General features: G+C 44.6%; 1 protein-coding gene across 4 annotated transcripts in view; it reads right to left on the reverse strand.

The window, feature by feature from the left end:
* Positions 1-19,198, reverse strand: part of SMAD3 (SMAD family member 3) — a 365,605-nt gene that overhangs the window by 196,397 nt on the left and 150,010 nt on the right. For 2 of the 4 annotated variants that reach the window (XM_039491538.1, XM_039491536.1), the window contains exon 3: positions 2,369-2,490. In XM_039491538.1, coding sequence (XP_039347472.1) covers positions 2,369-2,490 — 122 coding nt within the window. Of the gene's footprint in view, positions 1-2,368; positions 2,491-3,857; positions 4,093-19,198 lie in introns of those variants that run through there. The other 2 variants (XM_039491539.1, XM_039491540.1) reach the window with 2 other exon arrangements.

A 19,198-nucleotide genomic window follows, 5' to 3' on the forward strand; every position in this document is an offset into this window, starting at 1 on the left:
CTCCAAATGAGGCCTCACCAGTGCTGAATAGAGGGGAATGATCACATCCCTTGATCTGCTGGAAATGCCCCTACTTATACAACCCAAAATGCCATTAGCCTTCTTGGTAACAAGGGCACACTGTTGACTCATATTCAGCTTTTCGTCCACCGTAACCCCTAGGTCCTTTTCTGCAGAACTGCTGCCCAGCCATTCGGCCCCTAGTCTGTAGCAGTGCATGGGATTCTTCTGTCCTAAGTGCAGGACTCTGCACTTGTCCTTGTTGAACCTCATCATATTTCTTTTGGCCCAATCCTCTAATTTGTCTATATTCTCCTATATTCTTGCCAGACAATGTCTTACAGTTGGAGGACATCTTTCCTGATATCATATACCTTACACAAATACTACACAGGTGCAGCAAGCATGCTTTACACATATTTTGCCAACCTGCAAACACAGCAGTTTGTCTAATACCCACATACTACCATCTTAATTGCTCAGTATACTAAAGGCTACAACACGTGAAGAATTTTGCAGTCCTTAGAAATGAGAGACTCAGATGCAGACAAGTTAATACAGTATATCTACTGCTTTTCAGAGTTATTTAACCCTTGAAATTTAAGAAACCCATATTAGAGCTAATGATGGCTTGAGGACATCTGAAGTAGATCCTCAAGATGATCTTACTGTTTTAGTGCCATTGAAGCCAATGGAGGTCTGACAATTTACACCACCTGAGGATCTATCCTGAGGCATCCTTCAGATGAACACTGAGGGAGGCTGACTTAGAAGCAGTATTGTACATTAGTACAAGGATTGAAACCCCTAGGAAATATACAAAGCATAGGCCCAAATTTTTAAAGGTATTTAGTAAGTGTTGCTACGCTCAGTGTTGCAATGACAGATTTAGGAGACTTGGTCTCCTATTTCAATCCCTATTTCAATAGGGATTTAGGCACTTAAGAGCCTAAATCTCATTGACAAAGTGCCTAAATCCCTTTTGAAAATTAGACAGGTGTTTTAATGTTAAGCACAGCAATGCCTAAAGACCTTTAAAAATCTGGGCCTTAGTTGCTAAGGAGTTAACTGTGGTTTTAAAATATGGACATTCATGGTGCTGGAAAAAAAAAGAAGGCTAATAAAATAGAGGCGCAGAAATCTAAGTTGCAAGTCTTGGCTGAGACTGGAGGGTTCTGTGCCAAAGAGTGACACATTTAAGCTTGTGTATAATTTTAATCTGCATGTTTAAAATACTTTTCTCTGTTTCATAATTTGAAGGTTTGCAGGAGGGGGTGAAATTGTCATTATTGAAAACATATATTTCTAATCTCCACAAGCACGGTCCATAAAGTTTGCTGGCTAAAAGTGATGTGTTGAATAGTAGGAGTTGGAAAACATGACTCATAAGAGCGAGGGAGGTATAGCATTTGGAAGGATAAAATGAAAGCCTAACATTGCTCTCCAGAGAAGAGGCTGCGTCTTTGAAAAAAGCCCAGCAGCTGGGTATTTAGAGAATATGGACAGCCAATATGAGCCCAGACGCAGGATGTTATAGGCACAGAGCTGGACCCTAGGCAATGCATTCAGTCAACCAAACTAAACTGCCTCCCAAAGAAGCAGCTAATATTAACGACCGTTTATCTTACCTGTTATCACTTCGTTCTTCAGGGAAAGTTCAGGGTCAAATATGTTTCTACCAGGATTTGTAACATCACAACCAACTTCAAGAAAACCTGCAGATCTGCTGGAGGTCTTTTTTTTTTTTGGCTACTGTTTATGGGTGAAATGACCTTCATTATATTCCACTGCTGCAGAAATCAGCCATCCCCCCATTCATTCAACATGAGCCCCCAGTGAATTTGGTCGCACAGAGCTGGGAACCTGACAGGGTGAACGGAAGCGGAGGGAGGAAGGGACCCACTAGAGGGCTGCTTACCTCAGTGCAGAGCTAATTCAACATTGCGGGAGGCTGGCGGGTCAGCAGCACAGCACCAGCTTGCCTGCTGAGCTTCCCATTGCCGCAGTGCAGACATGTCTGGGGCAGCGGTGCACAGGCCCTGCTCAGGCTCCACCCCCCTGCCGCATGCCCACTTTGGGATCATGCAGGGAACGGGGAGCAGATGCTGAGCACAGAGCCCATTTCTCTACACCACGAGACAGGTGCTCAGGCAGCAGAGAAGCACACGTGAACGTCAACCCTCCCATGGGGAAGTATTACCTCTCATCAAACTCAAAGTATACCTCTTCAGTGGAAGCTTTCCCCAGCCTGGGGGAAACGGATAATCCATAGCTATCATCAGATCACTCAGCTGAAGAAACATGGACTAAAAATTTATCTTAAAATGAGGAAAGTAGGTGAAGGGAACATGGCCATAGAGAAAGGTACCTCTCTCTTCCTGGAGCAGGTGGGCGACATTGCATCAGACTTCCTTTGTAGTCGGATTCTTTGGACCAGCTCCTGCCCTCAGTTTCACCTCTGCAGGCCCATGGAAACACACGACCTAAATCCTGCAGGAAGTCAGAATGTGGCTCTTTAGAATCTACAGAATAGGCAGCCCAGTAGCAGCTTCACCTCACCAGAAATTCCTCTTTTCTTACTTTACATTTTTTACTGGTAATTTTTAATGCCTGTCATAGCATTAGTATTATAGAGACCCCAGTGTCCACAGGGACCAGCCATCGTTTACAAACAGCTAGATTTTAGGAACTGAAATAAGAAGCCTCATTATCACAAGGGCTGAGTGGCTAGAACTCCCAGGCAGCTGGAAGTGTGGTGAGAGTGGGGCTGGGTGGTGACAAAAACCAGCTGCCCCTGTGAGCCTCCCCCATCCTTCTTATCTTCCACACTCCTGGGACTGGGAATCATTCCCCTTCTGCCACCCCCTGTAACACTCCCCCAGCCTCCTCATCCTCCACCCCTGTTCCCCTTGCACACCTCTTCCCAGGACGCCTCAGCCTCCAACCTGCAGGGCTGAGGACCCCCCGCACCCTTTCCTCTGAAGCCGCTCAACTCAAATGGGACCCAGGCACCCTTTGCTCTGTACCTCCAGCCCACCCACCCACTCTTGGCCCCAGCATCCCCTGCCCCCCCAACCTGCCCCCCATTTCTAGGTGAGCTCGCTGTTGAAGTGAGTCCAGGGTGGCTGCTGGGGCAGAGCCCATGAGGACTAGGTGTGGAGTGGGAAATACGGGCCAGGTGCCAACACAGAGCTGGGTGGGTCACTGTCCTTGTGGCTGAAGTCCTGGAAGAGCCACCAGGAGCCCTCCAAGCCACAGCCGTGGCCACACTCTGTCCCACGCCGGGGCGGGGAGTAGCTGGGGAGAGTGCTTCCCTCGCAGCCGGGGCAAGGGCTGGTTTGTGCTGCTCGGAGCCCCGCTTGTCCGGCACCCCCCGTCCCTCTATTAGCTCCCCTGCTGAGATGTACTAGCTGGAGGACACTCAGGCAAGAGCAGTGATCTGAAAACTGAAGGTACAAGGTGTGGCACCCCTGACACTCTATGCTCCAACAAGGGGCACAGTACATTGAAATGATTCAGTACCAACTGAGCATTTGAGCACCAGGCGGCGACCCTTGGGTACCCACAAAGCAACAGCAAGGCAGAGTCAGCAGCATAGACAGCCAAGAGACTGAGGGCAAAGGCAAGACAGACAGGAAGGGATCTCTGCCTGGCAACGCAGGGCTCTCTCAATACACCCTTCCAGGGACTAGCCAGTGGCCCATTACAGAGACCAAGGTTGGTCAGAGAGCCGAGATTCTGCCTTCCAAAAGGGATAGTCAGCTGCTGCCCAGAGGAGGAACAAAGGACAAGACATGGGAGCAGTTATGAGAACACCAGACTGAGCAGGCAGATGCTACCACAAAGGAGTCAAGGACCTGAGGCCAGTCCGCACCGGCGAGCAGGGTTCAACCATCAAATAGCCACACAAAGCAACAGCGAAAGACAGCAGCCCCGGCTGCAGCAGGACATGGTCGCGGGAGGCAGCAACACACTCAGGGTGGCAGGGGGGCGTTGAAGCTGAAGACAGCTGTGGAGGAGCAGCAGACAGCTGGACAGATGGTGCCAAGGTCAGCACCAGGACAACACAGCATCTCAACCATCAGTTGCCTGATGTAGGAGAATCAGAAGAAACAAGGTGTCAGAGCAGCACAGAGGATCCACAGGACGCTGCCCAGTAGAATGAAGTCAGCAACAGGGTGGAACCAAGTCCCCTAGCAACAGCAGTGACACAAACAAGAAGCAGGAGACTGGCCTGGAAGGACTCTGAGGCCCAGCAGACTCCCATGGGCTGGCACTAAAAGCCCTGTCCCTATAGTGCAGGGCCGGCCTTAGGGAAAATGGCACCCTGGGTGAACTTGTATTTTGGCGCCCGTTCGTTGAGTTTGAGAACAGCAGTGTGGGGCTCAGGGTGCGAGGCACCAGCTCAAAACGGGGAAAAAAAATAAGGTGCCATTTTCCCTAAGGCTGGCCCCGCTCCCTCCCATGCCCCATGTGCTCTGGGGGGAACTCGGCTGCCCCTTCATCCTCCCCTGGCCACAGATGAGCACAGGTCAGTGACCCAGCCCCACCGGATCTGCCTAGACCCCCTTTGTAAGCTGCGGAATCCATCTGTCTTCCTTACATCGGCTTGGCCAGCCCTGTTCCCACACTCCCCCGCTGCCTGCATCTCCCCGCCAGGCTGGCAGCTCCGGGTGGCATCACCCCCCAGCTGGCCATGGGTTCCAGCCCTGGGCATACCCCTGTTCCGGCAGCCCAGGCCCACCAGTTTGCAGCAGTCAGACGGCGTCCCCCTGACCATGTCACCCACCCTGCTCTAGTGAGCTATGTACTAGTCTCCTCTGACCCCTGCAAGTCAGCAAACGCTAGCACAAAAAACACAACAAGAAGAATTTGTTAAAGGCAAAGCTGTAGCAACCTGCAGAGAACTTGGAGGGAAGAGTACAGGTTTCAGGAGGCACCAGGAAGTCAGTCAGTGTGCACATGGCTAGAATGCTAGCTGCACTTGCAGCATCTCTGTCAACGGTTCTCTTAATAAAGAGCCAGCTTAGTTTTACAAGCCTGGAGTCCTCATGTTAACACCCAGAATGCAGGATATGCTAGTCTCCTCTCCACATATGAATTATTTGTAGGAGAAAGTGGGACCTTTGCTTTGTAACTTCTGGATGCAGAGACCCCAGGCCAGATTCTGATTTCTGCTGCATTGGTGTCAATCTAGAGTACCCCTACCAAAGTCAAGGGAGGGGTGCCCAGATCAGAATCTGGCCCCATTTGCAGAAAGGCAAGCGTGCTGTCACAGCTCAGTAAATAAAGTCTACCCAGCCTCTCTCAGTAAGGTCACTGACTCCACTATCTGCACCAAGCCTCAAGCAGACTCAATCTTGAATCACGTTGCAGGTAATTTTTTGGTTAAGTACTTCCAAGATCTTCTCAATATGTAGCCAGTTGGAAAATGAAAATGCTGCCGTGTAAGTAACCCTTATTCTACATCTGCAGGTGTTTTTACCAGGCAGTGAATTCTTTACACCACGGAGCAGGCTTCAAGAGGAACTTTGTCTTGGGCATTCACAGATAATTCTACTTGCTTAATCGAGGCCGTTTGGGAAAGTTTTTTATGTGCTATTTCTTCAACTGGTCTCAAGGCAGAGGGAGTTACAGTTCATGCACTTTCCAGATGATTGATTAATGCTGTGTCCTCCTTAGGCTCATGAAGAGTTGCTGGAATGCAAGATTCAAGGACAATGATCCATTTTCACCACCCTTTTGTATTTAAAGGGACACTGTCACTCAAAGTTGTTGGGTAAAAAAAAAAAATGTTTTTTAACCTAGCCTCCCCCCAAAGTCTGTTTGTGAAGGTCTTTAAATATGTGTTTTTCTAAACCAGTGGTTCAGTGCCTAACAATCTAAATCAAAGGGAGCGGGGGGCGGGGGGTAGGGGGGGTTGGGTTTCAAAAGCCCAGTACTCACTATTAACAACCCTGTACTAAGGAGTACAGCTCCTTAGGATGGATATAGTGTAAATGTACCTCTTCCCATGCATCGAATGCCACAACAACAACAATCTGAGTGAAACCAGACAGTCCTTACACTGAAATGAACTCACACAGAAAGATGATAAAAGACAAAAGCAACCTACCACCCATAAGGGAAGCATTCACTCTACATCTGACCTTTCAGTCCCCATTCTCAAAAGAAGCCTGCATAACACCTACGAAAGATGAGCCTGGGAACTTAAATTCATAACTCTGTTGGATGCTAAAACTAAAGGACTTAGACACTGACCTTGTGGCTCATTATAACAATTTGGAATATGCTCTGCTGCCTGTTAACCCTCCTCTGCCCTATGACTGCAGAGTTGTGAAGTTGTAAGTGGTCTACTACAACATGCGTGAACCCCTTACGCTACCATCTGTCCCACCTTGTATTTAGCTGTGATACTCTGGTCACCTTTTCCAGACCTGTGAAGCTCGAAGCTTATCCCTTCCATCAACAGAAGTTGTTCCAATGAAAGATATTACTTCACCCACCTTCTCTCTCTCTCAGATCCTGGGACCAACACAGCTACAACAACACTGCAAACCAAATATCTTGTTTGGAGGCAGATACACACTGATCTTGTCTTGCTACCATAAACTGGTGCATACATAAAAGCCAGCTTTGCCCGGCCACTTTCAGAGGTCCAGACAATGGAGAAAAACAACACTTATGTAACGGAGCAGACTATACTTTCATGATGCCAAGGTTGTGTGCAACATAACCATTTTCGAATGAGGATGACTCTGGAATTTAGAGATGGGTTCAGTTCCCTCAAAGGACCCTGCGGTTGTGCTAGGACACTTCTCTAAGTTTGCTGTGTAAGAAGGGAAGGACTTGAACCTAGAGTTTTTCTTACTATTCACAGCAGCTTGGGCCCATCTCTAATTTTATCATTTCCGTAGAAATAAATTATGGACTTAATTGGAATTTCTGATCTGACAAATCTCCTCTTTCCTCCCACCCCTGTATAAATATCCCTCAGCACTTACGTCTCCCTTTACCCCTAGCTCATCAGATTTTCCCATACTGGGATTCTAATATTTTTATTGCAATTTTATCCCATCTGTCAGGGAAAGGCCCTCAAGGAAATAAAGCTATTCAGGGACTAGCACGTGCAAAGGACTCCACTTCCTTCTTTGCTCTCGGTGGTCCAGGGCTCTCGGAGTCCATGGTGGCTCTATAGCAACTCCGAGGGGAAATATACACATTTGCTCTTCAGCATTCAGAGGAAATGTAAGACCGCTATTAATTACCATGTAAATTACTATGTGAAAAGCCCCACTCCCTTCACACAAGCAACACAGAAACTTGATGTGCATGTCCTATACATTGGCTTGGCAGGATTCATTTTATATAATTTTGACAGATAATATTAATTCTTATTTTTAAGCTTTTTTTAGATTCATATCGATTTAAATTGTCACAGTTGTGTGGCATTAAGGGCTTGAAGGATTGTCCCACCCTCCGATTTTTACCAATTTAAATTTTCACAGTGGTGGGTAGTTATGGGGGGGGGCACTCAGACAGACAGTGAAATTCAAGAAGTTACAGCTTTATAAACTGTTAACACAAATTATCAACATCTCACATCAAAATATACAAAATAAATTCCTTAATTCAGCAATTAGTACCTGTTTTTACCCTTCATTCACTAGTTCACCTGTAAGAAGCCAAATTCAAAAGTCTAAATCACTGGATTTTGACTCAAGTTCTCAAGCAGAATTTTTTGTACTTTGTCTATCTGTATATTTTGATTATCGATGGAAAGATTTTTTTTTTAAGAAGGCTTGTGTGTGTGTGCAGTGAAATCAACACTTACTGATAAAAATCGAATCCTTCCAAATCTAACTATACAACTGCACATTCCATGTCTGCCCCATGCTTTGAGATGGATGCTGCTCTAAGCAGGAAAAGCATATGTGCATCTAATAATAGTTTGCTCATCTACTGTGATGTTCTTCCATGGACCCCAGGGACTTTAACAAACAGTAAGCAATTGAGCTTCACAGCACAGGCCTGTGAAGAAAGTGAGCTACAAATACCCATTTAGTGATTTGGAACTTCTTTCCCCATTCTTGGACTTGGACTTCCAAGGCCAAATTTAGGTGCCTAATCTACCTGGATGGATGGCATGGGACGGAAGAGTGTGCTTCCCAATAGCAACCTCTCCTCTCCCTGAAAAACCTTGCTGCTGGCTTTTGCCTGCTCTCTGAGCTTTTTTGAATATCCCCAGAGGACTATTGCTCATTGCTGCTTGTGTAGAACCTGCTGTTGTTTTAGTTTTCATATTAAAAATGTTATATATATATTCTATTTTTTTATAAATCCCTGTTTCTTAAAAAAATAAATGTTTCCTAGAATGGCATGCAGTGCCTCCAGAAAAAAAAATTCATTTTGCGGGTCATTTCCTGTGTGGTGGGCAGAGAATCCAAGCTCGGAATGCTGTCCAGGCGTCAACAGAGTGGTGAACTGTGGATAGCCCAGTCCTAGTGTAGACCAGGCCTAACACTTTCCAAAGGGAGTCGGTGACTTGCGGTAACTATAGTCTCCCACACGAGGCAGTGCAAACAGGAGAAGAATTGAACTGAGGGATGCTGGTTCCCAGTACACAGTCTCTAACCACATGCCGATTTTAGGGTGGGATTTTCCCAAACACACAGCCTCGGTCTAACTCAGCTAACTCAGAGTTAGACCAACAATGAGCACTTTTGATAATCCCTTTATCCCTGTGTACCTTCTCAGAACGAATTCTCCGGCCTGCTGTGCTTCAATTATTTGGAAAGTGGAGACACCTGAGAGGGAACCTCAGCAAGTTAGAATCAGCTCCCTTTTGGGGTGTGCTCGAGATGGCCAGTGGCTCAGACCCATCTATAATTCCATTGTTGTCCACCCTCTGCACAAACTGATCCCACTGATTTAAATGAGCCATTTGTAGGCACCCAAAGGCTGAGCTTGGCTGCCTATGTAGGAGACATAAGCTAGTTAGCTGTGTACAGCAGAGAAGAGTGGCCTCGGACATCAGCGTAGCCTTTCATCTTCTGGATAGGCTAAGGAATTTAGTTGAGGAAAGTCTGGGCTGTATCTTGCCATCCCAAGGCAAAAACCTCAAAGATGGGGACAAACCTTGTGGAGCTCCCCCGGTATGTTCCCCTCAAGGGTCACGGAGGGGAGGGAGCAGCAGGCATCATCCCCAGACCTAGCGGCAGTAGTGTAGTCAGTGAAGCCTGACTCCCCCATGGCACCATCTGGAGTCAAAGCTGCTAGTGGCTCTTCCCAATGGAATAGAATAGCTACTTTTGGAACTCTTCTCAGAGGGATTCTGCAGACACAGCAGGAGCTAATTCTGTTTGGAAGAGCATTAGCTCTGTCTCAGAGCGTGCCATAGAGTGTGGCAGCTTCCCCCCACTTCTCCACCCCCCGCCAGCAGATCCCATCCTGACCTGTGGAGCCCCAATCCTGCAGACTTGGGGTTGAAGGGCTTGTGTGCAGGGGCACAATGCTGCTCCCCTGCATTCTGAGCCCCACAACTCAGTTCTGTGGGCACATCCCCTGGGCTTGAATTACTGAAAGGGGGAAATGCTAATCATAGGACTTGTCAGCATGAACATTTAGTTCTCAGCAAGCTGGGGCATCTACCCCGCATTAGCCTGCCGTGGACTAACTGTCCATGTGGACCCTGCTGATGTACATTAACAATTTGTTCATGTGCTTTGAGCTAGTCCTGTTTCAAAGAAGTTCACACCCCAGCTTTCTGAGAACTAATTGTTTGTGTAGACAAATCCCACGTCATCCTGCCACACACATTCAACAGAGAATTCAACTGGCTGGATGCGGTATGGATTGAGGGTGGAAAACATGTCTTCTATTAAAAATGATGTAGCTTTTAAAACACCTAATAGAGAACAGAAAAGAAAGGAATGCAATAGATTAATTCATGGTTTTTAGAGCTTTTCCAGAAACCAGAAGAATACAGCAGGGTTGAGAAACATATTTTGAAAATATCATCCACTTATTTTGTTCAAAAGCCAGAGCAGCCCCATGTGGGAGCAAAAGTCTCTAGGTTCCAGAGGGGTTTCATTTAAAGATGATGGGACATGGGGAAAAAAAATAGGTTGGAGGTTAATTAAAGACCCCTTCATAATTAAATTCCTTGAGAGCAGTGTGATCTAGTGGATAGGGCACAGAATTGGACACCAGGGTGGTGGATTCTAGTCCCAGCTCTGTTACTGACTGTTTGTGACACAACTTGGCAAGTCACTTTACCTCTGAGAGTCTGTTTCCTCTCCCCTCTTTGTCTGTCTTGCTTATTTAGGCTGTAAGGTCTGTGGGGCTAGTACTATGTGTCTGTACAGCACCTAACACAACCGGACCACTAATGCTACTAGAATACTAATAATTACCTCTTTTAAACTACAATGGCACCAGCTCCTTCTGATGCTAATTTTGGATGAATGTATAACAACGTATGATGCAGACTGGTGAATAGATTGTCTATTTAGGGAGCATACTCTATAACCGATCCTGCATTCTTTCTACAGGGAAAATTCTCAGTAATCTTTCACTTTAGAAAGGATGGGACCCTATATTTTACACGACACTGAAATAATAGCGCCAAACAAGGGAATTCTAACACCACACATGCTTTTTAATCTTTAATCTCGGCACACAACCATTGCTGAAATCTTACCGAGAATCTAGCTAGTTCTGTCATTTTTCTTAATGAAAAATTAGTGAACATAAGGAATAACTTGTCAAACTATAGGGGACCATTTCATGCATGACATATTTTTGCAGACGTCGTAACAGCAAGAGAAGCCAAAACAAATAGCAAGAAGTATTTTCATTGCCTAAAGTTGAATATGATTCGGATAAACTGCAACCACATTTCTAAGGGAAATTTACATTTTGGCAATAATCAGGCAATTGCAGCTCTCAGATCAACCTCCCTTTTCCAAATGAAAATCAAATTAATTCTTATATTCTTCCCCTACGTATAGTCTTTTGCATTAAGCTATTCCTCCCCCTCGTTTTTTTAAGCGCTGAGGTGAAATGATCTCTTTGATGCAGTTAATAATTCTGGGTATCTCCCACTGCCCCAACTTTTATTGCTTCCCATTTATTTGTTTCCTTCTTAAATGACTTTTTCTTACTGAGCTAAGCCACATTATGGCTTAGCTGATAGTTATCCATGGAAACCGGTGGTAGGAATGATCTGAAGTTGTTCAAAGTTAGTATATCAAGAAGTATTCTTGCAATGGATTTAATAAGATGGCTGTAGTGGGGCTATTTTTTTTAAAAGTCTAGGGCTTCATTTGTTTTTTAAAAATTAGCTTGCCTTTTGCTGTATAATTGATCAGATAGATACTTTGTGCTTCTCTAGCACTTTCCAAACATTATTTATTCTCAGCGATGCAGGTGTTATTCACAGATGAGAAAGGGAGGCACAGCAGTTTAAATGACTCGCCCAAGAGTGCCTAGGAAGTCTGTGGCAGAGCCTAGAACAGAACCCAGCTCTCCTGATGGCTAGCCAAGCACCTTGCCCATGTGGCTTGACCAAAGTGCACTCCCTGAAACGAGTAGAGTGGCAGCACAGACCACTGATGTGGGATGCTGATTATTAATAGCAGGATGGACTCCTCCCTTGGATAAGAGTCACTGCTTTTCCATGCAATCTGCAAGGTTTGTGTTTTGCTCTGGAGTGACTGATGAGCAGACCAGAGCCTTATTTGAGCTCTGTGCTGATTTATAGGAAGAAAGACGCCACAAACACAGGATCAACGACTCACGTAATCAGAATACAAATGGCGAAATCCAAGTGAGGGAGCGTCCTGTAGCTTCCAAGTAAGCAGTTTGGTTTAGCCATGCTCCTGCAGTACGTGATTCACAAAACAGGAGGAAATATGGTGTGAATCCTTAAAGGCAATGGACCTCCAGCAATCTAGAGCATGCAGCTAGGATTGCTATCTGCATCATTACATTCATAAGATTTTTTTGATGGCAGTGCTCTGAAAAGCCCAGATGTGAACCATTTCCTCGCCTTTTAAAACTCAAGATCATTAGTGCTATTTTAAAACATGCTACAACCTAACCTTATTGATTTTTCCATCCTATTACTCCCCTCCAGTGATTCTGAACCATAAACAAGAAAATTGTCATCAGAACTGTTTACATTCCCTGCCTGATATAGATTATAGGGTCTCTTGTAATAGCATGGCTACATGCCCATGGATGGAGGGTGAGAAAGGCGTGTCAAACCTAATCACACAGGAGAGGTACTTCTCAAATTATATATTTTCCTATTTACACTTGAGATTCTGTGCCCTAACTTTCTCTTTCCTGTCCGGCTGGAATGGCTGAGTCATTAGAGAGAGGTCAGCCCATTAGTGCTGAATGGTCAGCATGCGCATTCAAATTAACTGGGCCTGATTCTGATTTCACACCCATGTAAATCAAGAGTACATCCATTTCAGTCAATGGAGTTACACGGCTGTAAATCAGAGTCGGGCTCATGTCTTAAGCTAGAGGCAAAGAAATCTTTGATGATGTTATAAGCAGAAGTATTAGCCCATCTGTACACAGCAGAAAGGTGGAGGGTGCATGGGAATGGGTGGGCAGAGCTCCTTCGGTGGCTCCTTAGGTGAGGCAGCGCTTAAAAGAATACATGGATAAGGACTAAAATCCTGCAGTTTTCCCTTGGGCTAAAGAGCCCTTGAATGAAGAACTACTGCTGGGCTTAACCCAACTGCACTTTGCATTTCCATGGCATGCTGCCTTCCACCTGATAGTCTCAGAGTGCTTTGAAAACATTTCTGAGTTAACATTAATGGGTTTTAATGAACAGGGAAGGAATGGTACAGGACAAGGCAATGACTGTAAAGGAACCGGTGGTTTCCAATGACAGCTGAAAGAGAAGGCAAAGCAGACATCACATATCCAAGGGTGCTCAGAGCCAGTTCCTAACAGCTGGTTAAGATAATGGTTCTGTCCCAGGTAAACCCTGAGAAGCCATCTCTGAAAGGATCATACCACCACTAAAATCAGCAAAGGCTACCAGTTTGCAGCCTGATATCCCAACAGGACAAATGCAAAGATGTGTCAGCTTGCAGGATTCCCATCTGCAAATTGGGCTTTGAAATGATCTTTGCTCCCTGTTTGCAAAGGAGCGAGGTCCCTAATTTGGCATGGTAATCACTCACCATGACATCCTTGTCATACTCACAATACCATACTGGTTTAATTAAATGGAGCTGAATCTGTAATGTGCCTATGTCAGGCATAGATTGAATGGAGCACATCTCTGGTGTCACTATTGGCATACGACAGCTTGATACAGAGCATGCTGCTAAAGCAGGAACTCTGTAAAACGGATGTAGCTGTTGTGTAGTTTCAAATAGGGTTGGGGAAGTAGGAATAGGAAAACAAAAGAGCAGGGACACAGGTACAGAATCCTCTCTGGCATTAGCTACTTCGGAGAAAGGTGCAAGAGGACCTTTAGTGGATCATCATGGAATAACTGCCCACAGGAGAAATTGCCTTTTAACCTCCATTTTTTAGTGTCAAGTATCAGAGGGGTAGCCGTGTTAGTCTCGATCTGTGAAAAGCAACAAAGAGTCCTCTGGCACCTTATAGACTAACAGACGTATTGGAGCATAAACTTTCGTGGGTGAATACCCACTTCATCAGACGTGGTTAATTTATGTCCTGAAGCAAGACAAAAAATGGCATAGGGAGGAGAAATAAACATACATGAAAGATCACAGAGAAAAGAAACACAAAGAGATCAAGAAACCGAAAAAGAATGCCTGAAAGCAGAGGGGAAGGGTCAAACTCTCATTTCAGTTCCATCTTGGAAACTCCAGGGGAGTGACCCCACATTTTCACTGGTGTAACTGAGATCAGAAATTGTTCTTATGAGTCTGGGGAGCTAGAGGTTGCGGGTAGGGTTTGAGCACAGCTCCCTTGCAGTACAATAAAGCACACTAGGCCACCAAGATAGTTCCACTGTATATAATTGGTTACACATCCAAATTTGCTACAGATAATTAGAGGGCAGAACTGAGCTCCATTAATGAGTCTGACAAACTTCCCATGCTTATCACAACCTTGGAAAACAGCACTACATCAGGTTACTGAGAGGAGCTAGATTTTTTTTCCGTAGGTCATGTCTACACTTACAAGCTTTGGGCAGCACAGCGGCACTGATACAGCTGTGCTGCTGTAAGAGCGCTCATGTAGCTGTGTTATGCCAACAGGAGAGCACTCTCCCGTTGACATAATAAAACCAGCTCACCGGTTGGTGGGAGAATATCGCCCGCTGACATAGTGCTGTGCATGGGAATTCGTACGCTGGCAAAATGTGTCGCTCAGGAATGTGTTTTTTTCACACCCCTGAATGACAAAAGTTTTGCCAACATAAGTGCTAGTTTAGACACGGACTTAGTGTCCTTAGTTTAGAAACAACTGAGCAATCTCGGTTTTAGACTAGGAACTCTAGATCCAGATACTTGGTATCAGATACCAGTATCTCCTCACCTCATCTATTTTGGGCCTGAGCCAAATCCCAACAGTGGATCCCAACTGAGATCTATAGGCATTACATCAGGCGCTTAGTTTACAGTTTTATCTTTTTCCAAACACTCTTCTGGACAGTGCTGGGCAAGCAGCTGGTTTTCACCCATTGAGGCACTTTTCTTTTTTTTAGTATCTTTTTCCTGTAAACATTATTTCTTATATCTCTGAAGCATAAGCACATTATGTGAATGATAATGATGCAGTTCCACTGATTGAGCAAGATGCTCCATACCATTCTTTTTTAAGTGGCTTCTGCATGTACAGTTCTGTTAGTTTAGTAAATAAGAATCCACCATGCTCATAAAATTTCAACACAGCCAAGCATGATGGTGCCATCTGCTACTTGTTCAGCGAGACATCACTTCATAGCAATCAACTGCAGTAAGGTACAATTCTCAGTGATTAACTCCAGTGGCAGTTGTTAAAAGGTTTGTTGCGGTTGCAGCAGGCAGAGATATAGCTGGGTTCTTTTTCAGTGTTATGAGGGTATTTGTTCACTTTCAATAGCTCCAACATTCTTTCAGTCATTTTCTAGATGGCATATTTCTGCAGCGGAGATGCAGGTCTGAAGTCAGAATATGGACACAGACAGAAAGATTGATTGTAATTGACTAAGCTAGCCCTTAGCTCACCCATGATTGTAATTATGTTAAATTACTATTTAATGGTTTTCACATCATCTTTGACAGTAGGTTATTTTTGTAATCTTTATTTAAAATAAACACTTTTATGTCTCATCACTGAAGCCCTTCTCTGTTTCCCTACGTGCTTTGTGTATTTGGAAATCAGTTTGTCTTAATTATCTTGAGGCTGCTGTATCACTTGCATTATTACCATAAGATTAGAAAATAAGTAGCTCCCCCCAAAGGGCTTCTAAGTGAACAAACTTCCTGCTTAGAAATAAAATGAAGTCTAACCCTTTTTTAATGCTAACCACATGCTGTAGCTTGCCTCTTGCTATCCTGATGCAATGGCAGAAGAATTTGTAGTTGCACGTTAAATGTAAACTTTGGTTGCTTTTCTTCAGTTTCCCAGAAGATCTTTTCTAAGATCTGTTACTAAGGGAAGAATAGAATATATAGGAAACTACGTCTCATTTTGTTAGGGGCAGAAATAAAGAACATGTATACAAGTAAAAGGCACTATTTCATGTCAGAAAGGTTCATTATGTTAATAGCCATTTACTGTAATTCATCATTGCTCATATATGGTCAATAGAATTTGAGACTGGCTCCCCGGCCTGCATCCTGGGACTGTGGAACCGTTGTGCCCCCTGAACTCTCTCCAGCCTGGGCTGCCTCTCACAATGCCTTGCTAGTGACCAGCAGCAAACCCCTCCAGGCGCTGTGATCACTCAGCACAACAGCATGCGGAGCCCCACACCCAGCCAGAGTGCATGAATGCGCCCAGAGCCACTCATGAATCACACAGAGAAAGGCACCAGAGCCAAAATCCCCCCAGCTCCCAGCACGGTACCTCAGGAATATACCATCTTGCACTGCTCAAGACAAGCAGTGCAAATTTATTAATTGGTTCACCACTTCATCAATGGAAAGTGGACATACACCAGCCTTTGCAAAACCTGAGCAGATTTGCCACATACTTCATGCAAACTCACTGGTAAAGATAAACAGTAAAACAAACTTATTGACTATAAAAGATAGATTTTAAGTGATAGGAAAAAAGTCAGTTACCAACAGAAATAAAATATAAGCGCACAGTCTAAACTCTCAACCCTATTAGACTGGGCAACAACTAGACTAAGCAGTTTTTCTCACCCCACTGGATATTGCAGTTCATAGTACACAGAAATCTGGGCCAGTCCCCTCAGTTGGATTCTTCAGCGTGACCTTGTTGCTTGCAGCGTAGGTGAGTGAAGGAGAAAGGCCAAGCATGTGGCCACTCTGTTTTATACCCTTAGTCCATGTGCTTGGAAAACACAAGTCCAGGCATGTCTGGGGGCATTGCTGAGTCTCCAGACAAGGTTGAGCAATTCCCCTGGTGTGGCCTCATGCAGGTGAATCATTGAATTGTAGCTCCCTTACTGGACAATGGTTGTTGATGGGTTGTTTAACACCTCGCCAAGGTATTGGTTACTCTCCTTGTTGTTGCTTCTGGGGAGCTAATATCTGGCTGATTCCCCAACTTTCGGAATGTTTTAGTGACAACCACACAACACAATTCTCATAACTCCATATGCATTAATGATACACATGTATGGACAGAGAAATGAATTTCAGCAGATTATAACCTTTCCCCTGATACTTTACATTAACCATGCTTAATATGTAAGATCACGATTGTATAAAAATAAGGAATATGGGGTTTATGGTATGCTCCCCCAAGGTATAGAACGTCACAGAATCCATATACATAGGGATAGTTGGGCTCCAGATATGCCCCCAACGTTGGGGTTTTGGTTGAGGCTTATTTCTAAATCCTTCATTAGTCATGAAGATGAGCATGTTCACAGTATCCTAGCCATAGAGCCTTAGTTTGTTGTACCAACCTTCCCAGGGTTGTAATAGATTCTGAGCAGCTTTTTTTTCTTCTTTTTAATACAATGAGATGTCAGGAATCCATAACCCCACACACGTCTCAGGGGAGTTATGGAACAATTAAACCTGCTGCCTCAATATGTAGGGAATTCTACACTTGAAAAGGGACAGTGGTATCCCTCTAGCAACCTATATAGACCATCTGAAAAAGTGTATCACTGCACAGAAAGAAATTGTGGTACTTGTTTTCTGAATGCCAATTTATTTACGTGCATTGATCAACTCTTCTGTATGGGAAAGGAACTTTCCATTTCAGAGACTTAATTGTTATTTCTTGGTTTTCTGTCCATTTTGGGGAGTTTCACTCTAGGGAACAAATGATGGATTCATTTGTTGTTCTCACTTAAAAAAAAAATCTCCCTGGCTCTGTAAGTAATTTACTTCTAATTACATAATTACTTTATTATGCAGCATTAGTAAAAAAAAGGAAAATAAAATACTTGACGTCTCAGAGGGTTTAGCCCCTAATGACTTGTTTTAATAAAAAAGGTTGGATTCATGTAATAATTGTCTTAAAACTAGAATTTGCAAAAAGTAATGTAGCCTTTTATTGCCACGGCTGCAAAGTAAAGTATTTTTTCAGTTAGTACTAAACTATTTACAGGGCTGACTCTGACTCATTTTTTAGAACAAGTAAAACCCACTAGGCCAGATCCTGCCCTCCCACTAGAGCGGCTCCAGTGACACCAACATGGATGTGAAGCAGGGCAGAATTTAGGCCACTGTATATTACCACAAGCCAGACCACTGGCATAATTGCTAGGGGGACAAAATACAAGTCATGGGACCAATATCTGCTTTTGACTTGCATCCCCCGCAACTCACTGAGTTCGTTCTGACTTCAGCGGGAGTTGCTGGGTTGCAACTCATTGCTGATTTAAATTCATGGAATTGCTGAGGTGTCAGGTGGGTGTGGAGTAGATTGTCTCCCCAGAGACTGACCAGATGTCCTGGGATCTGCGGGGAAATGCCATCATTTTCTGTACATCTGCTCAGGGGATGTTTTCCACCCAGGCTGTGAGGCTGCCCTCTGTGCTGCTATTCTTCCTGGCAGCATGGCTCCATTAAGAGCTCCTGTTCTCGACTCCCCTGCCTGTATCATATGTGCTCTCAGAAGGGGCAAAGGAGGTCTGGATCAGGCTTTTGAGAAAGTTACAGCTGATATTAGTAACTTCAATAGCAAACCTTAAATATGTCTATGAGTTAAGCAGGAGCGATGCTGAGACCCCAAACCCTCCAAACATGTGCTGTTTACACAGAGAGGAGTGTGTATGTTCAGAGGAGGAACAGGTAGAGAGTTGATGACCTTAGGTACTTTACCAGCAAGTTTTGAACAATATTTGTGTGAGATTCATCCCCTCCATGCCTAACTTGGGCCTTCGTTTTAAACAGGTATTTGCAAAGGAGGCGGCTCATGCTGCCCTCTATTGTGAAACTGTTGTGTCTGTCTAGATTTGTTCCGCTGGGTCATTAATGCGCACCCAAATGTATTTGGAAAATTGAGTCAGTGATATTGGGTCATGACGTCACAATCATTAACACACCCAAGTCATAGTGTGAAAATACAAAGGTCATGATGCTGTGTCTTGGCATGGTGATTACAGTCCTGTGAAGCTCATGTTTGATTTCATACAAAACTGGGGGGGTGGATGGCAGATAGAGGGGAGGAGGTTGGTTTGTTGGTCTGTTTTTGGAGATAGTTGGGCTTGCATCTCCTAAACCCTAAATGGGGGGCTCAGATAAACCTCTGTATCTCAAAAGTAACTTCAAACAAGTGAATTTTACCTGGTATTGCATCAAAACCATGCATCCTGCTACAGCATCCAAAGTTCAGACCTGATTCACTAGAAGGATCAACAACCCTAGTCAATCTTTTGATAAACCTGGCCTAAATTTCATGCCTGAAACCCAAACCTGAGTGACAGGCAAGTAGTGCCTGCTTTCAGGTTTTCTTATGAAAGTATTGCTCAGCCTTAATTTGAGGTACAATGTGTTTGTCAAACAGAATAAATACTAGCACAAGGAAGCCCTTTGCTGGAATTCCTCCAATGCAC

This window comes from Mauremys reevesii, linkage group 10 (genome assembly GCF_016161935.1).
Source record: "Mauremys reevesii isolate NIE-2019 linkage group 10, ASM1616193v1, whole genome shotgun sequence".
Lineage (NCBI taxonomy): Eukaryota > Metazoa > Chordata > Testudines > Geoemydidae > Mauremys > Mauremys reevesii.